At 42.6% G+C, this 25,134-nt stretch overlaps 1 protein-coding gene across 1 annotated transcript; it reads right to left on the bottom strand.

Annotated features, from left to right (window-relative positions):
- Positions 1-16,177: 16,177 nt before the first annotated feature.
- On the bottom strand, positions 16,178-20,294 carry elovl8a (ELOVL fatty acid elongase 8a). The gene is given in 4 exon segments (XM_034291278.1): positions 16,178-16,198; positions 17,947-18,138; positions 18,140-18,160; positions 20,091-20,294. Coding segments are annotated over 4 exon segments (366 nt in total). The 5' UTR covers positions 20,223-20,294.
- Between the last annotated feature and the right edge of the window lie 4,840 nt (positions 20,295-25,134).

The raw sequence follows: 25,134 nt of genomic DNA, 5'->3' as shown, positions 1-25,134 counted from the left end.
AGCGGGTAAATGTCATATTTTCGAGCACGTCCTTGTGATTTGTTACAGCTCAGCATCCCTCAGGAGAAGTACTCTTACACCAAATTTCCATTAAAGAAATCCTCCGCGGGACATCATGGCCCAGCCAGTGTCTGCTCCAATTCTTTTGGATGGGGGAGCATCCTGTCCTCTTCCTCGCAGGGAACGGAAAAAAGACATTGTATTCATACACATCTTTCTTAACTGTGGATTAAGCGTACAGTCACAAGTAACAAGTATTATGGCAGGTTATTTTATTACACACATAATCATGATAAGATGGCTACATTTGATTTGATTTATGTTTATTTCTACAGGGACAGTGCGCATTAATCAATGTTTTAGTAAAAGTGACGGTCTTAGCTTGCCGGCTAATTTTCAGCCGCAGTCAATACTGTAACTGTATACGAATACATACGGTATATATATAGCATATAAATACGGAAATATACCGATCAGCCATAACATTATGACCACCTGCCTAATATTGTGTGGGTCCCCTTTTGCCGCCAAAACAGCCCTGACCTGTCGAGGCATGGACTCCACTAGACCTCTGGTATCTGGCACCAAGATGTTAGCAGCCGATCCTGTAAGTAGGAAGTCCTGTAAGTTGCGAGGTGGGGCCTCCATGCATCGGAACTGTTTGTCCAGCACATCCCACAGATGCTTGATTGGATTGAGATCTGGGGAATTTGGAGGCCAAGGCTTCCCATGGTGCATCCTGGTGCCATGTGTTCTCCAGGTAAGCGATGCACATGCACACGGCCATCCAAGTGATGTAAAAACAAAGAATATTAATAAGACCATTGCTCTGTGGTCAAGTTCAGATGCTCACGTGCCCATTGTAGGTGCTTTTGGCAGTGGACTGGTGTCAGCATGGGCACCCTGACTGGCTGGCGGCTACGCAGCCCCATACGCAACAAACTGCAATGCACTGTGTGTTCTGACACCTTTCTCTCATTACCTTACCTGCCCATGACCCTGTTTGGTGCTTCACCTCTTTTCCTACCTTGGACCACTTTTGATAGGTACTGACCACTGCAAAGCAGGAACACCCTACAAGGGCTGCAGTTTTGGAGATGTTCTGACCCAGTCATCTAGCCATCACAATTTGTCCCTTGTCAAATTCGCTCAGATCCTTGCCCATTGTTCCTGCTTCTAACACATCAACTTTGAGGACAGAATGTTGACTTCCTGCCTAATATATCCCACCCACTGACAGGTGCCATAAGGAGATTATAAGTGTTCTTCACTTCACCTGTCAGTGGTAATAATGTAATGGCTGATTGGTGTGTGTATTATATATACACCTGGCTGTATATTTTCAACCAAATCAGGTGGTTTGAACACTTGTGCTGACTGGTTGAAAGCAGTGGTCTACGAGACTGCATTCCACAAGAAGGACCGGATCCAGACCCTTCGCACTGTGTCATGCATGAGAACCTTAGCCGGTCGCCAAATTACCACACCCACTCATGCTAACACCTTGTTTCTGATTTCTGAATTAAAAACCAGAGTTTTTTTGTTTTGTGCCAGTGCAATGTTTTATTATTATTTCTGTGACATATTTTTTTAAATTATTTATTTCACCAAACATTTGATCATAACATCATCTCACCTTATAGCACCTACTTAGAAAACCACAGGGGGTGATATGCTAGATCCTGACTTATTGGTTAGTGCTACTCCAATAATCTCTGGAGCTCTAGCACATATTAATCTGACATACATTTCGGGGGTAATGCCTAAAGTCTGGAAAACCGCTAATGTGCTCCCACTGCATCAGGGTGGGGACACTAGTGTTCTTGATAACTATCCCCCTCTCTCTAAATTGTCACCCCATGCTAAAACCCTGGGGGAATTGGTAAATAAACAGCAATGTTCCTTTTTATCAGAAAATTGCATTTTGAAAAGATTTAAATCTGGTTTTAGGCCTGGGTACAGTACTATCACAGCAACTACACTGGTAGTAAATTATATTGTCAAAGCCTTTGATGAGAAATTAAGCTGTGTTGCTCTGCTTGTTGACCTGTTGATGGTGTTTCATACAGTAAATCACTCAAACTTATTGAAAAAGTTGTTTTCATTGGGCCTGGCCAAGGACACTTGTCTGTGGTTTCAAAATGACCATAGAGACAGAACACAGGCTATTGTAGCTGCTGGAATTAAATCTTAATTTCTAGTAGTCCACAAAGGAGTTCCACAGGGTTCATTGTAGGGTCCTGTATTATTCACACTCTGTATTAATGAAATATTTAGCTCTTCAACAAATTGTGCATTTCCTTTTTATGTTGACAGTATTGTACACTATGCCTCCCTCTCTGGAACAAGCTGTTTTACACCTGCGGTCTGATTTCCAACTCCAAATGTCACTTGTGGGTGTAAAATAAAGTTAAATAAAGGTCACAGAACATAACTTTGGATGACCCTAAAGTTACGACCCTCAATGTTTTTTCTATAGGACATGTTGCTCTTTACAAATACCTTGGGATTGGGTTAGATGAAAATATGTGTTCTAAAACACAAGTCAGTGAGTTGAAGTAAAAGCTAAAGATTTAAATTAAGGCTTTAATAGGTATAAATCTAGCATAGAAAAAATATTGTGCAAGCAACTTTTATTTTGCTACTAGATTAAGGAGATATACTATATATGCATGACTCAGCTTCTGTATTCAAATCTCTGGAAGAAAAGCAGACACCAAACACACTCTCAAGACTGGATAGTGCTGGAGATAGCACCCCACAATGGAATGCCCTTCAGAGCAATCTTAATTTATATGTTTTAATGCTTATAAGACATTTTACACTTCTCATAAATTATCTTTTTATTGTCAATTGTGATTGTTGTTCTTTGTGTCATATTTCCATTTTGTATGTTTTTATTGTTGTAACGGAGGGCTTAGTTGTAAAAGATACCTTGATTTCTCCATACACATAAAGGTATATAAATAATAAAATATTCTCAATAAGACTCAACTTGGTGAAGAGTTAAAATAAATAATACCCATGATAACCATGATGTAGTCATGGTGCTATCCTGAGGTTGTTACACCAAACAAGCGAAATTCCTTTTAATCCACACCATCAATATCGGTGGAACTTTGAGATGTGGGGCTCTGTCCAATTGGGCAAAGAAAGTACGTAAAACGATGTCTGTCCTCCTCTGTCTTCCTGGTGGTCACTCTTTCCTGTCTTTCTCTGTTCTGTTTCTTTCTTGGACTCATAATCTCCCTCTATCAGGCCCCTCTACTGACTGTCCTCCTTGTCTTCACCTGTCCTTTTATGCCCATCTTACTTGTCTACTTACCCTTCTTCTCCTCTTCGCCTTTCCTTTCTTGCCTATCTTTCTTCCTTGTCTCCCTAGTTTCCTTCCTCTCCTCCATGTCTTCCTTCTTTTCTTTGTGACCGACAGTCACTTTTCTCTCTTGCCAGTTGCATGAATGAAACTTACATCAGCTAACAAAGCTAGAAATTATCTTACTGAAACTTAAACAAAACACCAATAATACTAGGCTTCAATTAACTTTGTGTGTTTCATGTAACTTTTTTACCCAGCCACCTACCTGATGAAAAAACATGAAAGAATTCCACAATGAATAAGTTGTCTGCTTTTTCAGCTTACAGTAGCGTTGCTCTCTCCAATGTCTTTCAACTGATTAGAGACAGAGACAGAAGAAGAAGCAAGAACTTCAACTCCCAATGAAATTCTAGCTAAACTCCAAATCCATAGCTCCAGGATGCTGCCCTTCTAGGCAGAGTTGCATAGAAAAAGCCATATTTCAGACTTGCTAATAAAAAGAGAAGATTATGATGGGCAAAAGAACACAGACATTGGACAGAGAAAGATTGGATTAAAAGGCCAGCATCCTGGAGTCGCCTCTTCACTCTTGACACTAAGACTGGTGTTTTGTGGGTACTATTTAATGAAGCTGCCAGTTGAAGACCTGTGAATCTGTTTCTCAAACTAGACACTAATGTATTTGTCCTCTTGCTCAGTTGTGCACCGGGGCCTCCCACTTCTCTTTCTATTCTGGTTAGAGACAGTTTGTGCTGTTCTGTGAAGGGAGTAATACACAACGTTGTACAATATCTTCAGTTTCTTGGATATGTCTTGTATGGAATAGCCTTAATTTCTCAGACCAAGAAGAGACTGACAAGGTTTTGAAGAAAGTTATTTGTTTCTGGCCATTTTGACCATGTAATCGAACTCACAATTGCTGACGCTTCAACTCAACTAATCTGAAGCAATTGTATTGCAAAGTTTTATTGCTTCTTTAATCATAACAACAGTTTTTAGCTGTGCTAACATAACTGCAAAAAGGTTTTCTAATAATCACATAGCCTCTTAAAGTCATATACTTGGATTAGCAAACACAACGTGCCATTGGAATACAGGAGTGGTGGTTGCTGATAACGGGCCCCTGTACGCCTATTTATATTCCATCAAAAATGTTCTGTTTCCAGCAACAACAGTCATTTACAGCATTAACAGTGTCTACACTGTATTTCTGATCAATTTGATGTCATTTTAATCAACAAGAAAAGTGTTTTCTTTCGAAAACAAGGACATTTCTAATTGATGCCAAACTTTTGAATGGTAATATATTTCACAACTCCCGTTGACCTTATTTTGACCAACAGTCTTAAAAGGATCAGTCCATCAATCTGTTGCTCACCCCACCTATTTCCAGTCCAAATGCACTGAACCTTCATGCAATATTCTAATCCTGGATGCCAAACCGCATGTCTTTCAAACGGTTCCTTAGGCGTGTAACAACCACCTTCAAGCACCTCTGTCCAAAGCCATTGTCTGAGACGGCCATATTTAATGAGGGCTTTAGCCACAGCCAGGCCCCACTCTCAAAAGGTATGCCCGGGGGCGGGATTTGAGATCCGTGGGGTAGGAGAATAGGGCTGTGTCCCTCCCCGTGAACTTTGCCTTCCAGGGGACCCTTGGCTGTTCTGGGAATGTGAGGCATGACAGGGGAACAAAGACCTCCACTGTCCCCCAGGAGGAGGCTGGCCACTGGGTCTGAGCTACTAGCCAGCCCCTGATCTCGGTCAACAGTCCCACTGGGCATACTTATGAGAGGGTACGACAGCAAGAGAGTTATGAGAGGGTACGACAGCAAGAGAGATAGAAGTGGGGAGTTGGGTGCGAGACTATGGTCAATGGCTCTGGAAGCAAGACTGGCTGCTTGGAGGAGGGGTCAAAGGACTCCAGGGAAGACGTCAGTCTGGTGCGTAGATAGAGCCTGACCATACCGAGGAAGGGTTTACAGCTGTGGTGGGATGACGAGTAGGAAGGTGTTCAATGATGAAATGTAGGAAAAACAGAGGAGGCCCAAAATAAAAGGGGAAAATAGTGCTGACTGCTCTCTCATCTCTATAAGTTGAAAGTCCAGCCAGGACCGACACCGTGGCACCTCAAATCCAGTCAAACACCACGGTTTAAAGAAGTAAGCTGAGAACTTAAGGCAGATGATGTTTGGTTGAGTGAGTATAACCCATAGCATTTATGCTCAGCAGGTAGGCTATTAGTAGAACAAGCAACTTAAAGGTGGTTAAATCAAATCCCAGTTGGCAATGTTGGGGCAATCTTTTGTTTGGTTCATAAGCATGGCCATAAACCTCTCCAGGTTGTTACCGTAAATGGTCATGTGTTCCCTGTTTGGAAAACAAAGGGCGCATTATTTGTTGTATTAATAATAATTTTACATATCAATAGACATGACCCTACATACATGTACATACATGACATCAGTAGTTTCCACTGCAAGCCAAGAAGAAAGGTCCAACATGTATGGGCACATCTGCTTATTTGTCATTTTCCCCAAGTACCTCTGTCATTCCTGTGGTGGTTCCCACTCCGCATCCTGCCCCATGTTCCCACTCGCCTCAGGGCTGCAAGACAGGGAATTTGCATTTGCATAATATCTGTATTAATCAGAAGATTCCTCCTGCCTCTCCACATTAAATGTCCCGTCTTTGAAATGGAGCAGGGGGAGGGAACCTGCCTGGGAGATGAGCGCTCAAACCCGATCGATATGACATCTCATGGCACAACTGTGTCACTCAACCAGGCAACAGTAAGACGCAGATGAAACTGTTATGGCTGGTTGTTTCAAACAAAGAACAAAGCAATATTATAGTACCTAGATGAGAAACATTACTTTTAGATTTAATTAGATTTAACTGCCTCAGAATATTGTATAAGCAACTGCCATGTACAGTTGTGGCCAAAAGTATTGATCCTTGCACTTAATTCAAATCATGCACAATAAAAATGAAATTTAAATATTTTGGTATCCACATATATTTTTCCTACCATTGCAGTTGAACAAAAAATATATATCTTGAAGTAATTAGAAATAATTAGATTTTCAAGCAGGTGATTCTCCTTTACCTACAATATGAAAATCACTAATTGTACCGCTTTTTCGTCACTGTGTATACCACAATGAGCAGGGAGAAAAGAAAGAAAACCAGTGAATTGTCTGAGGTCAGACACAAGATTGCTGTACAGCATACAATCTGGTTTATACATGTTAGCGCTACAGCCAACTTTCAACTAGCAGAAGCAAGCCTAAGCTATAGCCTACTAGGCAACTAGACCATTTTAATAAATCCAAACAAAGAAAACGCTCAGTTTATCACGTTACCACTCACTAGTTAATGGTGATAACTTCAAACTCTTTGCTATTTTTCTCTGAGAAACTCCTTTCTGATATTGCTCCACTATTTTTCGCAGCAGCATTGGGGGAATTGGTGATCCTCTGCCCATCTGGACTTCTGAGAGACACTGCCACTCTGAGAGGCTCTTTTTATACCCAATCATGTTGCCAATTGACATAATAAGTTGCAAATTGGTCCTCCAGCTGTTCCTTATCTGTACATTTAACTTATCTGGGCTCTTATTGCTACCTGTCCCAACCTTTTTGGAATGTGTAGCTCTCATGAAATCCAAAATAAACCAATATTTGGCATGACATTACAAAATGTCTCACTTTCAACATTCGATATGTTATCTATATTCTATTGTGAATTAAATATAAGTTTATGAGATTTGTAAATTATTCCATTCCTTTTTTACTCACAATTTGTACAGTGTCCCAACTTTTTTGGAATCGGGTTTGTATTTAATGTACAACCCCATTTCCAAAGAAGTTGGGATGCTGTGCAAAATGGAAATCAAAACTGAATGCAAATATGGCCAATTCATTTAAACCCTATATTCAATAGAAAATAGTAGAAAGACAACATATCAAATGTTTGAAACGGAAAGGTTTTATTGTCCACTTTGAATTTGATGTAAAGCAACAAGTTTCAAAAAAGCTGGGACAGGGGCAAAAAAAAAAAAAAAAAAGTTGTGTAATACAAAAAAGAACCTGGTGAAACATCTCAGAACTTATTAAATCAATTGGCAACAGGTGAGTAACATGACTGGGTATAAAAAGAGCACCCAGAGAGGATGAGTCTTTCAGAAGTAAAGATGGGGAGGGGTTCACCACTCTGTGAAAGACTGTGCAGGCAATGAGTGCAACAATTTAAGAATAATGTGAGTTTGGGGATGTCATCATCTACGGTACATAATATCATTCAGAGAATCATTCAGAGAATCTGGAGAAATATCTGTATGCCAAGGACAAGGCTGAAAATTTATATTCGGGCCCTCAGATGGCACTGCATTAAAAACAGACACGATTCTGTGGTGGAAATCACTGCATGGACTCAGGAACATTCTCAAAACCCATTGTCTGTGAACACAGAATGTCGCTGCATCCACAAATGCAAGTTTAAACTCTACCATGGAAAGAAGAAACCAGACATAAAAAAGATCCAGAAATGCTGCTACATTCTTTGGGCCCGAGCTCATTTTAGATAGACTGAGGCGAAGTTGTCTGACAAATCCAAATCTGAAATTATTTTTGGAAATCATTGATGCCACATCCTCCAGACTAAAAAGGAAAGGGACAAACCAGCCTGTTATCAATGCACAGTTCAAAAGCTAACATCTGTGATGGTATAGGGGTGTATTAGTGCATGTGGCATGGGTGACGTGATGGTATGGGGGTGCATAAGTGCGTGTGGCATGGGTAACATGCACAGTTGCGTGACATGCAAAAATATCTCTCTGGTTCAACATTTGATATTGTCTTTGTACTATTTTTAATTAAATATAGGGATTAAATGATTTGCATTTTAAAATAGTTTTATTTGCATTTTAAAATATGTTGATAAAACATTTTAAGTAGGACATTTTACATTTCTCAAGTCTAGTGGCAATCTGAGAAAATGCAGATAATTTTTTTGTATCTACATTTTCTGTTTTTGTAAATAATTAAGAGGGGTGTGTGTATAGCCACAGCTGGCATATTACCCCATGTTACCCTACACCTACATAAGTACTCACACAGGTAACCAGGCTACAACTACATAATTTCCAGGTTTTGTGGATTAATCTGTGGATTACGTATCAATCTGATTCTTTTATTTTATATGGCAAAAACATTTCATAAGTCTCAATTCGAAATGAATTGTGGCAAGGAGAAAGCAGCCAGTAGAGAAAACACCACTGCAAATGAAAGGCCACAATGCATACAAGTAATGTAAGTTAAAACGAGCAAGGACTAATTTCTGGCTCCCTCTTTTTTTGAACCGCTATTTTTGAGACAAGAGAACTTTCTGGCAATTACCACTTGGTTACCATGGTTATTACAGATAATTCCAGGTTATTTGTGCTCAAAGTGCCAATCACGTCGCAGCTTCACCCGTTCATTATCTTAGCCAGGTTATTTCCTCTAACAGCCGAGTGATTTAGTCTTGCATGATTGTAATCGCAATTTGGAGCCAGTAGTTCATGGTAACATGGAACTGTCTCTTTTTGGGAGTGTATAGAACATACTGGCTCATTAGAGAAAGACTCGGACACTATAGCCTCTGTCTATGTGCCGGCCTACTTCCTGCCATCTATCTCCAGTAGATCTATGTGCTGAAGTGAAGCCTACAAGGCTAATATAAAAACCTTCTGAATGGGCAAAGGCAAAAAGGGTGTATTTGAATGTCACTTCTCTACCAAAGCCAAGCAGGAGCAGCTGAGGGCCAATCATAACAGTAGAATTAAGCACTCAATCGGGTTTGCTTGTCTGCAAACACAATGGTATTGCAGGCATAATGCGGCAATATACTGTTCAATAAAGTGTGCATGCCCAAATGGCAGTGGTGCAGCCTAATATCCCGAGCATAGAAGGATTTGATGGAGTTGATATAACGGTTGGCAACTGAACCTTCCATTTACTTCAAAACCATCTCCACCTTGGAAAAAGCTGGAGTCGGAGAGAACCTGTCCATGTCTTTGTCTCTGAATCTTGATCGAGGCTTTCCTCACTGCAGCCTTGGGTCTGGCAAATTGATTCTTATGATGTTTACCTTTCCCCATCTTATTAATTAACCCATAAATTAGGGATTGCTCGCTTTTAAGTTCCTCAGAGGTGCCGTGGAAATGAGCTGGTTAATTAAACGTATTGTGCCTTTGGCTGGGAGCCATGGATTAGAGAGATGTTGCTGCCTGGGCTTAGGGAAGACAAACGGCTGGTCGTTCTGATTTGTGGGAAGCCCCTGGTGACATCTCCAATCGTCTCTCAGGTATTTATTCCTGCGTAATGAGAGGGATTGATTTCTGATATTGGTATTGGTGAGCTTGTGATTCATGGAGGTGCTTGGAAGATGATGTGGCGCCATGGGACGCGTGGATATGGACGTGAGAGGCGGCTGAGGAAGAGCGGTCTGGGAGGAAAGACGAGGGTCGAGTTTTAGAACATACTACCGGACTGGCCCGTTGAACACATTTCAAAGTACATTCTGTCGCTCGGTCCCTCTTTTTGTTGCCCAACAGTAAAACTAATTCAAAAGACTTGGATGGAGTGCTCCTCGAGGGGTTTAAGGCTGAGAGAATGACCACGATTCATTGAGCAGCGCTGCAGAGTACGACGGTAATTACAGACCCAACAGAGAGAGACTGGGACTGGAATGGTCATGCTGACTAGCTCCTGTGTTCCCTCTACTTCCCTCACCGGAGTTCAGCTCACCCCGAGGGGGAACCGGCACCCCCGTCCTACCCCCCTTCCTGCATGCTTGGAAATCTCTGAAATGCTAGCGAGTCTCCCCGTCTCCCCCTCTCTCTGAGGCTGGCATTCTTCAGAGGCCTCCAGAATACATGCCACCGCCAAAGCTTCTCACAGCTCTTCCTTCGAGTAGACACAACATGATATACCGACATTTCTTCTAACCCGCAGTAATGCATGACGCAGAACACACAACCCGTGTAGGTAGCCTTGAGATGTTTTTAAAAAAAATGTGGACAAGCACTCAAGTTGCTTCTGGACAAAGGAACATAATGGGGCACAGCCCCTATTTCTTAAAGAGTACGCCACGAAACACAACCAGAGCTCGAAGTGACAGTGAGACACTGGAGTGTTACGGTGCTGCATGAAAATACATATATTTGTCCTGAGTAGATGCTCCCAAATCAATACTACAGTTTACTATAGAACGTCATACGACACTGTAGTAACCCCTGCATCGAGTAGGGCTTGCGTATAAACGTTGTAGTATAATGTAGAATCTACACACTGTATTTATATTCTAATATCAGTTTTCATATGACCCACCAATTCCCTTCACGGTTTATTTCCCACTTGGTACAACCCACTCCTTCCATGTTTAATGGACCTACAAGCCATTACAGTGAGGGTAAGGTGTTCCCCACATGACATCCCATCAGCCCAATTTCCTCTGTACCTGATCTATCATAGAAAAGTTTCCAACATAAGCGTTTCAACCCCAGTCCTACCTACAAACAGGTTATGAACCATTTCCTCTTTTGCTGTTTGTCCAGTAGGATTCTTCAAGGACAAATCCTCCACCTGAAAAATCATAAATCAAGAAGATTAAAGTAAATCACACTATACTACAGTAAATATCACACTATACTACAGTGAATAGCTCACTATATTGCAGTAAATATCACACTATACTGCAGTAAAGACTACAACAAATGTTAGACTACAGTGCAGGAAATACTACAGTAAATCTGAACCTATACTGCAGTAAATACTACCGTAGATTTGAGCCTAAACTGCAGGAAATACTACAGTAAATCTGAACCTATACTGCAGTAAATACTACCGTAGATTTGAGCCTAAACTGCAGGAAATACTACAGTAAGTCTGAACCTATACTGCAGTAAATACTACCGTAAATTTTAGCCTATACTGCAGGAAATACTACAGTAAATCTGATCCTATACTGCAGCAAATACTACAGTAAATTTGAGCCAATACTGCAGGAAATACTACAGTTAATCTGAACCTATACTGCAGCAAATACTACAGTAAATGTTAGCCAATACTGCAGGAAATACTACAGTTAATCTGAACCTATACTGCAGTTAATACTACAGTAAATCTGAACCAATACTGCAGTAAATACTACAGTAAATTTGAACCTATACTGCAGGAAATACTACAGTAAATATAACAGGGCAGTTGGTCAGCAAACACAGAGTCTGTGATGGTCAGGGCAGCAGAGCAGTATGTTTCCCACAGTGTAAAGAGATAAAGAATGAGGCAGACCAAAACATACAGCGGGCTCTCTCTTCTCCTCTCCTGTCTTCTCGAGTGGGTGTAGGGGAGGGTGGTTACAGCCATCATCCAATCAGCCTGCTACCCGGGCCTATTCCCCTTAAGCCTCGCCTTAAGAAGCATACTTTTCACGTGGAAAAGAAGGAGTGAAAGATTCTCAAGACAAGACTATTATTTTATTTTTCTTGCGAGTGCATCATGAAAAGGGATTTGCTGGAGAAATTAACAAGAGCCCTTGATATGCAGATCAGTGCTTATTAATCAAAAAAAAATGAGATTAGGATTCCAAATTAAGATGAAGAAAGGCCCCATTATCTTGGCTGAGTGTCGTGTTTAATAACGTGGAACGACTGTGCAATTCACTGATGTGGCTGGCTAAGGAGCGCGCTGAGGAGAAGAAGGAGCGCAGAGCAGGTCCTTGACGGGGTTATTTTAAGCGCCAGGTGACCTGGCAAGGAGGAGGGGGTGGGCTGGGAGGAACCACTCAGCTGAGGGCAGAGGGAGTAGGGGGAAGAGAATCAGGAGGACACAGTCCTACGGGAGCCTGGCGACCATGTGAGCCAGCTTTGATGTTGGAGTGTCTTGCCGTGTTGTGCGGAGTGGGTCTCCACAACGCATGAATGACGCTTTGTTGCCACTACAGTGTACTGTTGATGCCCCCCCACACTGACACAAACCAGTACACTCCACTGGCATCAACCTGCTCCGGTTCAGTCAGGGAATGGATCTGGCAAGGCAGAAATAAAAACATGTAAACCAAGATAAACACCAAGAAATACACTCTGGCCGCATGTAACAAAACGGCACATATTAGTGGGACCTCGGTGAAATGCACCAAAATATTTTCGTCGTTACTGTGGTGTCTCAACATTTACTTTGACAATCTCACTGCCTTTGGGAAAGTACTTAAGTCACACACAACTACACGGTCTCCTGCTTTTAGTGACTTGGGAGCCTGCGAAATTATGCCGGCATTAATATTTAACATTATGAGGGACTGGGGAGAAACACGTGCTCGATTCTTGTCTTTGTGTCAAGCGAAATGTGCTTGGACGCAAGCCGAAAATGATTTGAAATGGAAGACATGGGAACCACAGTGCTGTGCCTAGGTGTTGTTTCTCTGAATAATGCAGCGCGAAGGCCAGCCGGAGGCGGGCGGTGGGGTAGTTAGATGGTAGACAAAGAGGGCCGGCTTAACGCAAAAAATCTGTCCTACAACTACAGAGGCTGACTACACACTGTTTATGCATGATCAAATATGCAACGGCCTTTAGCGTGGCATGGGTTGACGAGGCCGAGGATCAAGGGCGTATTAGCGAAGGCAATGGGGGCTGTGTTCACGTGTGAGGGCATGACGGAACATACAGACTCTGAGAAAGAAAACATCTACAGTAGCAACCTTCAGCGACCCACAACCCAGCGGGACGCTGTGTTTATCTTTACTTGATGCTTGAAAACGTAATATTTTCTCCTTTTCCGATTTGTATTTCAATGACCAGAGAGTCATCCATTAAAGCAGACATCAGCTTTGCATGGCCTAATCAACAGATAATTATATGGTGTCATGGATACTGGATAGTGAAAATATAAGCGCTTATTTCAGACGTCCAATCAAAACTAATGTAAAATGGTTAGTGTCATTTAAGCCTTCTCAGATCTATCAAACATAAGAGGGTCAATGACCCTGCCTAACAGACTGGGTGACCCCACTGTAGATGGAGGTCACAGGCAGCAGACACAGCCCTTAGTGCTCTGCAGATGTCATGTAAAGCTATCAAGCCTTCGACACTGACCTTAAAATGACCTTGTAGGGAAAGACACAGAGACAGTATTCCCCCAGGAATATGTTGTAAAAGAAAGATTTAATGTTATAGGGGAAGGTTTATAGGATTAGTTTATAAGCAGGTATAGACCACTAGTCCCATTCAAATGAGCTTGGTATGACCTCTGGTCTCACTAAAGGGCAGTGACGAGATGACAGACATTGCTGCGCGAGGGAAAGGCATGCCGTAACAGAATACAAGGAGCAAATACATAAACATATTAGAACATTTAGGAGAGTGCAAGTTTTTTCCTTTCTCCAGAAAATGGCGGTTTACATAAAACACAGGTAACAAAAATCAATACAATGTATAACTTTGCCCTCCAAGTGCATTACACACTTGGATTATAATTGCTTTTAGTTCAGATGAATGTCCTGGTTAACAATGTTTGTACACCTTGGGAGAGGGTGGAATCAACACCATAGGGAATCCATATATAGAGGAAAACTTTGTCTGCTTTGGTCGATTTAGGGAAAAGTTTGACCTCCCTAGAAATTACCTATTTAGATATCTGCAGATTAGAGACTATGTACAGAAACACATCCACACATTTGAAAATGCTAGACCCTCTTAGCTTGATACTTAGCTTGATCAAGCACATATAGCTCGCCTATATGACGCATTTTAATCAGTCAACCAGACTCCAAATGGTAGGAATAACAGGGATCTGAAACATGTGTTGGACTGGGAGGATAGCTAAGAATACATTCATACTCAATCGGATAATAAATGAACTGCTCAATCAACTGCCGACAAGGTCTAATACAATGTAAGATCTTACGTTGACTATACTACACCAAGACTAAGCACCATAACATGTTCCCTGACACCTCTCCCAGTTGTGACAAGTGTCAAGGTGTCTTTTTGTTTTTTACTTTGGTGTTGTCGGGTTTGTGTTTTTCCAGATAATATATTTATGTAAAAGAAAACAATCAAATCGCTCTTCGGCTAGCTTTTCTGCATTGTATGTCAATGCCCATTCTAAATAATTGTTATCATTCTAGCTAACAACTGCTGCATGCAAAATGGGTACATGGCAAAGATGAGCATCAACAATCTTGGCAATTATCAAAACATACAGCATGAGAAACAAAAATGAGTTATTGTTGAGAATTCATTCCATGGATGTAGGCTTTGTGAAAGGGTACAGATGGGTTAGCAGGTCCTTCTGCCACCACAGGAATCCATCCCTGATGTCATTGTGTTGGGTACTGAAAACACATCCATGTAAACCAAGCAGACAGTGTTTATAACAAATAAAGCCCTGTGCGTCTGTGACACAAGCCTCAGCATCACGGTTGGTGTGACAATAACACCACAAAGGAGCTGTGTCTGGCTTACGCTGATTCGCTAAGTCTACAGAGCACGTAAGGGAGCACTTCAAGAACTCTGAGTGTGTGTGTGTGTGTGTGTGTGTGTGTGTGTGTGTCCGTTTTCAACGTCTGCGTGGGTATGTATGTGTGGGAGTCTATGTGACAGGTGGGCTGTCTACACATTGGAACTGAACCTGACAGCCCAGCTGCTGATGAAAATTTTAACACAGAGGGAGGCCAGGCGGTGTGCTGCATTAAAGCACTACTGATAAAGGTCAATGCATCTCTATATGAGATCGGAGTGGAGGGAACGCAGTGACAGTCCCAGTCACAGACACACCATCCAGTCGCTGGATTGTAGATTCCAGTTCAAACCAGATATCAGCAGCCTGGTGGTTATTTGTCTCACAGAGGATTCTACAGGAGGTGAACAAGATGCTGGACTAAGAACCTTTTCTTCTACTTTGGCGCCCATTTTGTTGTGTTCATCAGACACACCCATAAACCAAGGTATCCTTCGGTTAGCCTACGGTTAGGTGGCACTTCTTCCCAGCTGAATTATTATACCGTTATTGTCAGGCAAAGCAAAACAATAACCCATAAATCAGGCTCACCAAAATTTCAGGTCAAATAATACAACTCTCAAAACTGTTGATAATTGCTTGGTTTAGCTCATTGGGTTGTAATGGACGGCTCACCTCCTTCTTTAAGTGATTACAAATGACAGTCAACAGACAAGGTGCTACTGTTACTGGGGAGACCACCAAACTAACTTACAAGTGCCACTACATCATCGCTCTCCCTTGTTATCAGTGGCATTGCATGTTTTTCCACACTCTTGTCGCCACAAGTGGTGTAGCTTTGTTGATCCGGAAGTAATTCTATTTAGAAGATGATGTCCAGTGTGAGAGAGTTGTGACTATTATTTTGTTTGTCATTTGAGGTTCAGGATTTAAACGTTGTAGCCTCCTTTTTATTGACGTGAAACGCCAGTGTTTTACAGTACACCTAGAGCAGCATACAAGTGATTCCAACGACCGCTTTGCTCCAACCCACACCAGCTGGCACAAGCCAATGAACCCAGGAGAGCTGCCTTATTATCAGCAACGGAGACAATCTCCCATGGGTAGTCTATATTATCGCTCAGCTGAACAAATTACGCAAGATTTCACTTCTGCGTGTCAGAGATTACAACAGCCACGGCATGCTAAACTGGAGAGAGAGACTGGGCCAGAGAAAACAGCAGGGAAAACAGGGAGGAGATTCAAATTCCCGCCAAATTCTCGCTGACAACAAAGTAACCCGCTTTCATCCGCCTTCAATTCCCCTTATCAAACAGCAGCAGCAGAGGAAGCTGCCCATACTTAAAGTGACAGTGGCCTTAACGGATGGCCTTCATCTCCTGCCACACGGGGAAAGTGACATTTAACTGCACACCCAGAAACCTGTCACTTGTTTACAGCACAGGACAAGTCAGCGGACGAACATTGAGGCGGAGACGCCTCTGCTGTAAATCACCGCGGTCGTAGACCACTGCACTCTCCCAGAGGAGTCGCGTTAAAAGACAAGCCAAAGAGGAGTGCCGGCTGTGTCAAACTGATTATAACAAGGGTGGTGGAAAATACGAGCTATCATTTATTCATTGGGAATTCACATCGACACAATGTTACAGACAAACAACATGCTGTTAGGAGGAAGGAGACTCAGTGGTTTGTCTTCAGACAACTCAGTGGTACCAGCACAGCTGTGGGCACGCAGAGTTAGGTGGCCGGGAGTTAAGGCCGACAGCAATACACAGCCACAGAAAGATCCCTAGGAGGACACATGCCTCCAGAGCAACAGTATAACGCTGATTTCAGTGACAAATAATGTCCAAATGTTCGTTTGCCAATTAGCTGTGGGCTATGAGACGCGACACTCATCCTTGTGGGGAAAACAGCAGTCATCTCATCTGCAGCATATGGTCTGTAGCTCTACACAGCTGTATCTAGCAGATACATTTAGAATCGGCTACTTAGCATGGGGCCACAAAGCCCCTCTGTCCTTGGTCGTGACACGTGTCACAAAAGAGGTCGCAGCGCCTGCACGACTGTCCTCTCTGTGAATGTTGTAGGACTGCTTTTGAGAAGACAGCTGCCATGCGATTCAGCACAACAGACTGTGCCCATGCATCGTAAGACAGGTTACGCCATTTCCTGGAACCCTGTGAATGGTGAGTTACACAGTGAGGACTGAAGACCGGAATTATCGTTCACCGGTGATACTGTACGGGCAGACACTGCTTGTCACTCTACTTCGGGGACTTTTACCGGAACGAGTCTGTAACGAAACTGGCCTTTATCCCTTCTCCACCCATGAGCAACTGTTCACACGTCTTAAAGCAGAGACTTAGGTTGGAAACCCCCTCAGTCATCCACACGTGCATGGTAAAAATAGACATTGGAAACTGGAACTAAGCCAAGAAGCGAATGACCACTTGACTCAGTGTGAAGACCAAACTGAGGTGAAACTTAACGTCAAACTGACGAGCTGACGATGAGATGTTTCAAACCAAGAGTAGACCATGCGTCTGACTCAACAGGTAAATTGGTGGACTGTTCTGGATAGAAGTGAAGCCTATTGATCAGCATCTAATCTTGGCTCCCTTGTGGACTGTTATAAATGTCAGGGGGATGGGACTGACTCCTCACATAAGTGATAGGAGAAGAGAGGGAAGAGAGGGAAGAGGGAGGAGCTCAGGGGGCAGTTTCAGACTGTCAGCTGACTGGCGATTGGCTAAGCTCCCAGCCAATGACTCCTAAGACAAATGAAGTGTCACAGAGTGAGATTAGATAAATAAGTGGAGTGAAGAGCAGGAGGCCTGCTAGGGTTTATTTCAATTTGGGAGAGTTGCCAGAGCGTGGCTGGGACTTCATCCCTAATGACCTGAGGGGGATGGGAGGGAATGAGAGACGGCTTGCTATGTGGGAGAAGAGGCTTGCTAAGGATTGTGTGTCTGTGTGGGTGTTTGTTATCCTCCTGATTGGAGGAGACTGAAACCGAAACAAACAGAAGCTTATATCCAGCAGATAGAGATCTGCTTCAGTCAAACATTATGCACACCTAAATAAATAGCCCAATACTGTATCTATATATAAAAACACGGAGTACCAATGAGATGAAAGCGGTTGCGTCATTGACACCCTCTCCTCGTGTGTGTTCACTGCTCTCAGTGAGGTGGCTTCGGTAAGAGACGTCGCTGAAGAGTTCGATGAGGCTGAAGCTGAGGGAGCAGGGGGAGACCACAGCGTTCATGGACTCTAGGAAGTGGCTGTCTGTGAACAGGTTGTAGGCTGTGTGGACGCGTCACAATGAAGAACTGTAGCTGGGCTTGCAGAGAGAGCAACGACAACAAACCTCAAATCAGAAAAGTCAGTTGTGGGTTTCTGTCAGGCTGTTCTATCAAACCCTAACTGAGACAATAAGCTACAACAAGTTGGCATGACAGCTGAAGCAGACGGGAACGAATCACATGCGACTAGTTAGCAATATACAGTAAACAGTAGAGCTCATAAAAAAGTAATATTTCCAAACTATAAATACAAAATCCAACCTCATCAGGAACAAATCGTCAAACACGCAAGCTATAAGTCACCAGACGTATCCATAAAAACACATGTTATCAATGGCCTCATTCTGTCCTTTGTAGATGAGTCAGTAAAGCGGCGATGATGCTCACTATGTCTCAGACCTAACCATGTTAACACAGCTTCCACCCACCAGATCAACCACAGCTGGGCACCGCGACAAGCCACTGAAGGCTGAAACCCTTGGAGGTCCTTGGAGTCAAACTCCCTAAGTGATGTACAATAAGCGTAAATGAGAATCATCATCTAGATTCTAGAGGGCAGCTTATATAACAGTGCTTCCTGAATAGCACCTTGGTCAAAATGAGAGCTCTGCCATAATGGACAGGTGTCTGTTAGCGAGCAAGTTTATTTATATAACACAATTCATACATCGAAGCAATTCAATGTGCTTTACACAGAAAAATATATGAAAGTACAATAACATAAAAACAAATACTCAAATGAAAACATCAAAACAATGTGGTTAAGTTTAAATGCTCAGTCATAGGCACGTGAGAAGAGAAGTGTTTTTCTTCTAAGTGCTAAACGCAGCTTCTTAATGTTTAGTTCGGACTCTGGGCTCAACTAGCTGACCCGTGTTCATGAATCTAAGAGCCCTGCTAGGTTTATATTCTGCAAACATATCAGAAATGTATTCGGGTCCTGATTCTGGCTATATGTTTTAGATGATAGAATGCTGTTTTGGTGACCGCTTTGATATGACTGTTAAATGTGAAGTCTGAGTCTATCAAAACACCAAGATTATGCACTTGATCCCTGGTTTTAAGGGCCCGAGAATTCAGCTCTTTACTAATACTTGTTCTTTTATATTTGTTGCCAAACACAATAATCTTTAGCTTGGTCTAATTGTAGACAATTTTGGTTCATCCAGGTATTTATGTGCTCTATACAGTGACACAGATAGTCTATTGAGCTGTTGTCATATGGTTCGAGAGCCAAATATATTTGAGTATCATCGGCATAGCTTTGGAAGTTAATGTTGTTGCTTTGTAGAACTTGGCCCAGAGGTAGCATATAGAGATTGAACAGAAGCTGTCCAAGAACTGATCCCTGTGGAACTCTGCATGTCATAGCCACCTTATCAGATTCATGATTACCAATGACAGTGTAACTCCAGCCATCTAGATAAGATCTGAACCAATCAAGGACTGTCCCGGAGAGTCCTACCCAATTTTCCAGCCTATCTAGAAGTGTTCTGTGATAGAGTGTCAAATGCTGCACTGAGATCTAATAGAACCAGAACTGTTATTTTATCAGAATCAGTATTCAGCCGTATGTCATTAAAAAATTTAATAAGGGCCGTTCCAGTACTTTCAGTCGGAAACCTGACTGAAATTTGTCTAAGAGACCGCTTGAGGTCACAAAATTGCTGAGTTGATTGAAGACAACCTTCTCCATGATCTTGGCTATAAAAGGGAGATTTGATACAGGTCTATAGTCATTCATTATAGATGCATCCAGTGTTCTCTTTTTTAATAGGGGCTTAATGGCAGTGTGTTTAGAGACGTTGGGAAAATGCCTGATTGCAGAGACTTATTAACTATTTGCTGAAGGTCCATTGTTATAGAGTAAAAAAAGAAAATTACAAAGTTAGGCATTCTTTGAGGAGCGCATCCAAACATACAAACCGAAGCTGAGGCATTACTCCTAGGCAGCTATACTCACCAGCAGCAGGGAGGTGAGCTTCCACCAAAGATATCGGCACACATGAGGCCCCAGCGCAGCCGGGCCATCGTAGACACACATGACCAGGTGTATCAGGGAGTTGATAAGGCTGGTGAGGAAGATTACAGGCATGAAAATACTCAGAGAACGAGCTATTCACGTGTTTATGGTTCTCCACCCGTCTAATACTGTACAAGGTTGGTTGTTGAACTTTTACTGAAATAGAAGGCATTGACTTTTTAGCATCTAAAGGTGTTTCTAACTGCCCATCTATCTGTTGCTGGATGTGCAAAGTGAGAAAATATATAGCCAGAATGTGTGGAGAATCTTTAAACCACAAAGAAGGGCAAATGCTCAGCCTCACCAGCTGTTTTCTGATTCACAATTTTAATCAAATAATAAAGCATTTCAATTCCAAAAACTTGTCTTAATCCAATATAATGAATCTGTTCTGTTCATGTCTGGTGTACTTCCAACAATTCTTTCCCAGAGGTAAATGTCATTTTCAAATAGCAGGGGTGTGAAAGAGTTCCAAGGACACCGTAGGTTTCGCTGCGTGTGTTCCAGATTCATTGAAATGTCAGGTGCACTTCAGTGTGTGGGTGTGTGTACAGTACGTCTTCCGCAGCACCAGTTTGAATAGCCTTATAATTCTTTCATCCAATAGTGAGGAATCGTTGCTGAACAATGTGTCACACAGTCAAGTTTCTGCTGAGAACAGTGATTTATTTTGTAATGTTAGATTCGTATACACACTTGTGTCATTATGAACCGAAGTAAATGCAGCGTTGCGATGACACTTACACTGGCCTCCTGCCACGCATTTCACCCCGGCACACCAGTTAAAGATCAGGTGGCCATGGTGATAAACATGCAGAAAGGTCAAATGACTCTTCCTCTTCCTCAGGATGAAGAACACATTAAAAATGTGTCATGTTTTTCTTTTTTTGTTGAAAGCGGCAGACAATATTACAGGAAACACCAAAACATTCAGGAATTAGCTTCACTAACATACATTAGATCCCCTGAAGTGCACATGCAGTATCTCTGAGCTCAATGACTTCCGAGAAGTAGGGCCACCGGCAGACCTCGGCCATCTGCTCAGAGCACACAGCCGCAGTTAGGGTTAGCAATTCTTTACATACTGGAAGTATACGAGGGCAACAACAATGCACTGCAGTGGAAAACACAGAGAGAGAGAGCGTTTGTAACCGGCAATGCCAGCGGGCTGGTGCCGTAATCCACAGGCTGACATAGCGAACTACAGTCTGCCGACCAGGGTGACGCTGAAAAATGGGAAATATATAAATACATTCCAATACAGGTATGTTGAAAGGTAGAATAGCTACTCGCCCTTGTTCTACACATTGTGTACAATAGATTCTTAGAATGACTAAGATCAATACAATTTCTACTGTTTCCATACCGAATAGACAATAGGTCAGACTTAGGCAAAGTTGTGAACAGTGACGTGAGATGGACTGGCTGTGGGTGGGCAATCAGCTTGGGGCCCACCCATATAAGTAGGAGGTAGGAAAGGAAGATGCAGGTGGTCAGAACAGGTGAGTATACCAGGAGCCAGCTGTCTGTCCTTCTGTCTGAAAACACAGAGAGGACCTAACTATGGACTAAGAAATGGATATGCCAAGTAATGACTTATGCACGTTGCAGGCAACTGAGATTTGAGGACTTGTGAGCAACGTCTGGTATTAGAATCACAATGAGTGTACCAACCTCATTCTCTAGCATCTTTGTAGAACGGTTGGATTTTATGCAATGTTATTTCCATTCCTAAATACTGCAAAAATGAACTGTGATTACTCAGAAACCAGTTTAAATTATACGAAGTTAATCTTCACTTTAGAACACCATGAAAATATAAAATTATCCAATTACTTCGTGTGAAATATTGAGTTTACACAATTCAACGCTCACACACATACCAGCCCTCAGAATAATGACAATAATGCCATCTAGCGTCCAGTCCCGGGGATAATGGTGTTGTAGGGTTCGAATGAGCTTCTAATTTGCATCGCAAAAAAAAAATAAACGAATACGCAGTGGTATAAGATAATAGAAATATATATACGTGTTTTCCGAGAAAACCTATTTACTAGATGCAGATTAAAAACGTTAATTTGACGAGTAAGAAGAATCTCTAAGCCAAAAAGTTAACCGTTTTCATGAGAACTACAAACATGCAAACAACTACAACTCCCATCATGTAGCTCTTTTCGACAGCTAGCCTGTTTACAAAGTAGCTTTCTGTTTTGAAAAAGAACTTGCAGGCATGATTCAGTCATAAAGGTTGAGCGTGGTCTAAAATAAAACGTCATACGGACATTCAACTTTTATCAGCCCAGGCACGCTCGAAAAAGCTAACAGGCTGAAGTGTACTTGTACTTCAAGTTGGACTTTCGTTGATGTGTTTTACTTGGGGCATTAAATATTTTCATGAGAACTGAAGAGTACGAATAAATGAATGCACGAATACTGATTTCATTCAATTAAATTACATAGTGTTCGTGGATGTGATTATTTAATCTCATTGATAATATAACTTTATATCTGCTTTATATCTATGATTTAATCGGATAGAGAAGCGATTCAGACATCCCAACTTAACCGGAAGTTCCGGGATTCTCCCGCATGTTATTAGCGTCTCCCTGACGCCCGCAAATTATATACAACTTCCCGGTAATCAGACATATTTTAGGGCTAACGAGAATTAAGTGAAGAATTGCGAATCGCATACTGTATGCTTGGTGAAGTACGTACTTTTTATTGTATTCTAGGCTAGTATGCCAGTTTTTGAGACTGATGAAAAATACTACTTCGTCAGAAATTTCCTCCCCGGGGGGTGGATGGATGGTTGAAAGTAGTGGGTGAAGCCACCTCCCTGAAACGAGTTTCTGCAGGTTAGGATGTCTGGAGATTGTAGGAATGTATTCCGAAATATGGCAAAGGTGGAACGTGCAGCACAGCAGACGTCACCCTTTCGGTGGATCAGTTCAGTGCCACTATAGGGAACACGCATGCATGTCAAGTATATCCGTGAAAAAATTACGATCACGCCTGATAAGGCCCTAGAGGTGTGAAGTCTCAGCAAAAATACCCACTGCAAATCTCATGTCTGTTCTGCCAGTTTTTTTCTAGTAAAGAATCATAAGTGTTTTTTTATACCTTTGTTGGTGCACCTTCCTATCTGCTTATTTTGGCAATTGAACTGTTCATCTTGGGTATATTCCCCCCAGGAGTTGTTGTTAATGCAAAGTTGTGTTTCACATATTGTTGCTATCAAGAGACCATGCTTTGATCGGCTGCACAGGCTCTCCCTATTTTCTCCCCAAATTGCCAGCAGATGAAGCTTCTGGTATTGGCGTTGCCTCCCCACACAGTCTTTGATAGCTTGGCTTTGGCCGTTGCAGGTTTCAGATAATGCATTCAGTCATTGTTTTCTGCTTAGCAGCGCTTTTGGTTGTCGAGTCACATCTAGAGCTTGACCAACAGCTTTTTTGGACGCGTTCCTAGCTATTTCTTTACTTAATTTCTATTGCTAACTGTGGCAAGTGTCTGCTGCTGCCTCCAGGGGTGGTGGCCCATTGAGCATTCTTTGTAGGTTTGTCTCTGGCTGAGATTTGCATAGCAGCAGTGTGGTTATGTTCATAAACCTTTGTGCTGCAGCCACCTATGTCACCGCCCATGACCTGGCGCCTTTCATGCTTATGACTTGGGGGACAGATGGCCTGGTAGCCTTGCCTGTCAGGACCCTTTCATTCCTCTGGCCCCTCTTTGTGGGGAAGGTTGCCTCTGGCACTCACGTCAGTATTTCGTTTCTCCGGCTCAGCGGAACTGTGTATTGTCTGTATAGTGGCACATCTAACCCCAGAGCCGGCGCCAGGATGACATGACTGAGGGGGCATTTTATATAAATGAGGGGGTATATACACTTGTAAAGGCGAAACCTGTTGGTCTATGATGATCGCAACAAGTTCACTGTGACAATTGGACTGTGCTGAACTCGATCGGCTATGTACTCTGAACAAAATTATAAAGCAACACTTGTTTTTGCCCCCATTTATCATGCGCTGAACTCAAAGATCTAAGACTTTCTCTATGTACACAAAAGGCCTATTTCTCTCAAATACAAATCTGTCTAAATCTGTGTTAGTGAGAATGTTGCCTGTGGAATGTTGGTCCACTCCTCTTCAATGGCAGTGCGAAGTTGCTGGATATTGGCAGGATCTGGAACATGCTGTTGTATACGCCGATCAAGAGCATCCCAAACATGCTCAATGGGTGACATGTCCGGTGAGTATGCTGGCCATGCAAGAACTGGGATGTTTTCAGCTTACAGATCCTTGCAACATGAGGCTGTACATTTTCATGCTGCAACATGAGGTGATGGTCATGGATGAATGGCACAACAATGGACCTCAGGATCTCGTCACGGTATCTCTGTGCATTCAAAATGCCTTCAATAAAATGCCCCTGTGTTCGTTGTCCATAACACACGCCTGCCCATACCATAACCCCACCGCCACCATGGGCCACTCGATCCACAACGTTGACATCAGCAAACCGCTCACCCACACGACGCCATACATGCTGTCTGCCATCTGCCCTGTACAGTGAAAACCAGGATTAATCTGTGAAGAGAACACCTTTCCAAAGTGCCAGACGCCATCGAATGTGAGCATTTGCCCACCCAAGTCGGTTACGACGACAAACTGCAGACAGGTCGAGACCCCGATGAGGATGACGAGCACCCAGATGAGCTTCCCTGAGATGGTTTCTGACAGTTTGTGCAAAAATTATTTGGTTATGCAAACTGATTGTTGCAGCAGCTGTCCAGGTGGCTGATCTCATTTCTGTGGAGGTCCTGGGCTGTTGTGGTTACACGTAGTCTGCGGTTGTGAGGCCGATTGGATGTACTGCCAAATTCTCTGAATAACCTTTGGAGACGGAACATTCAATTCACAGGCAACAGCTCTGGTGGACATTCCTGCAGCCAGCATGCCAATTGCACGCTCCCTCAAAACTT

Source organism: Esox lucius, chromosome 3 (assembly GCF_011004845.1).
Source record: "Esox lucius isolate fEsoLuc1 chromosome 3, fEsoLuc1.pri, whole genome shotgun sequence".
Taxonomy (NCBI): domain Eukaryota; kingdom Metazoa; phylum Chordata; class Actinopteri; order Esociformes; family Esocidae; genus Esox; species Esox lucius.
The sequence above is the reverse complement of the archived record's forward strand: the minus strand, read 5'-3'. Positions and strand labels throughout refer to the sequence as shown.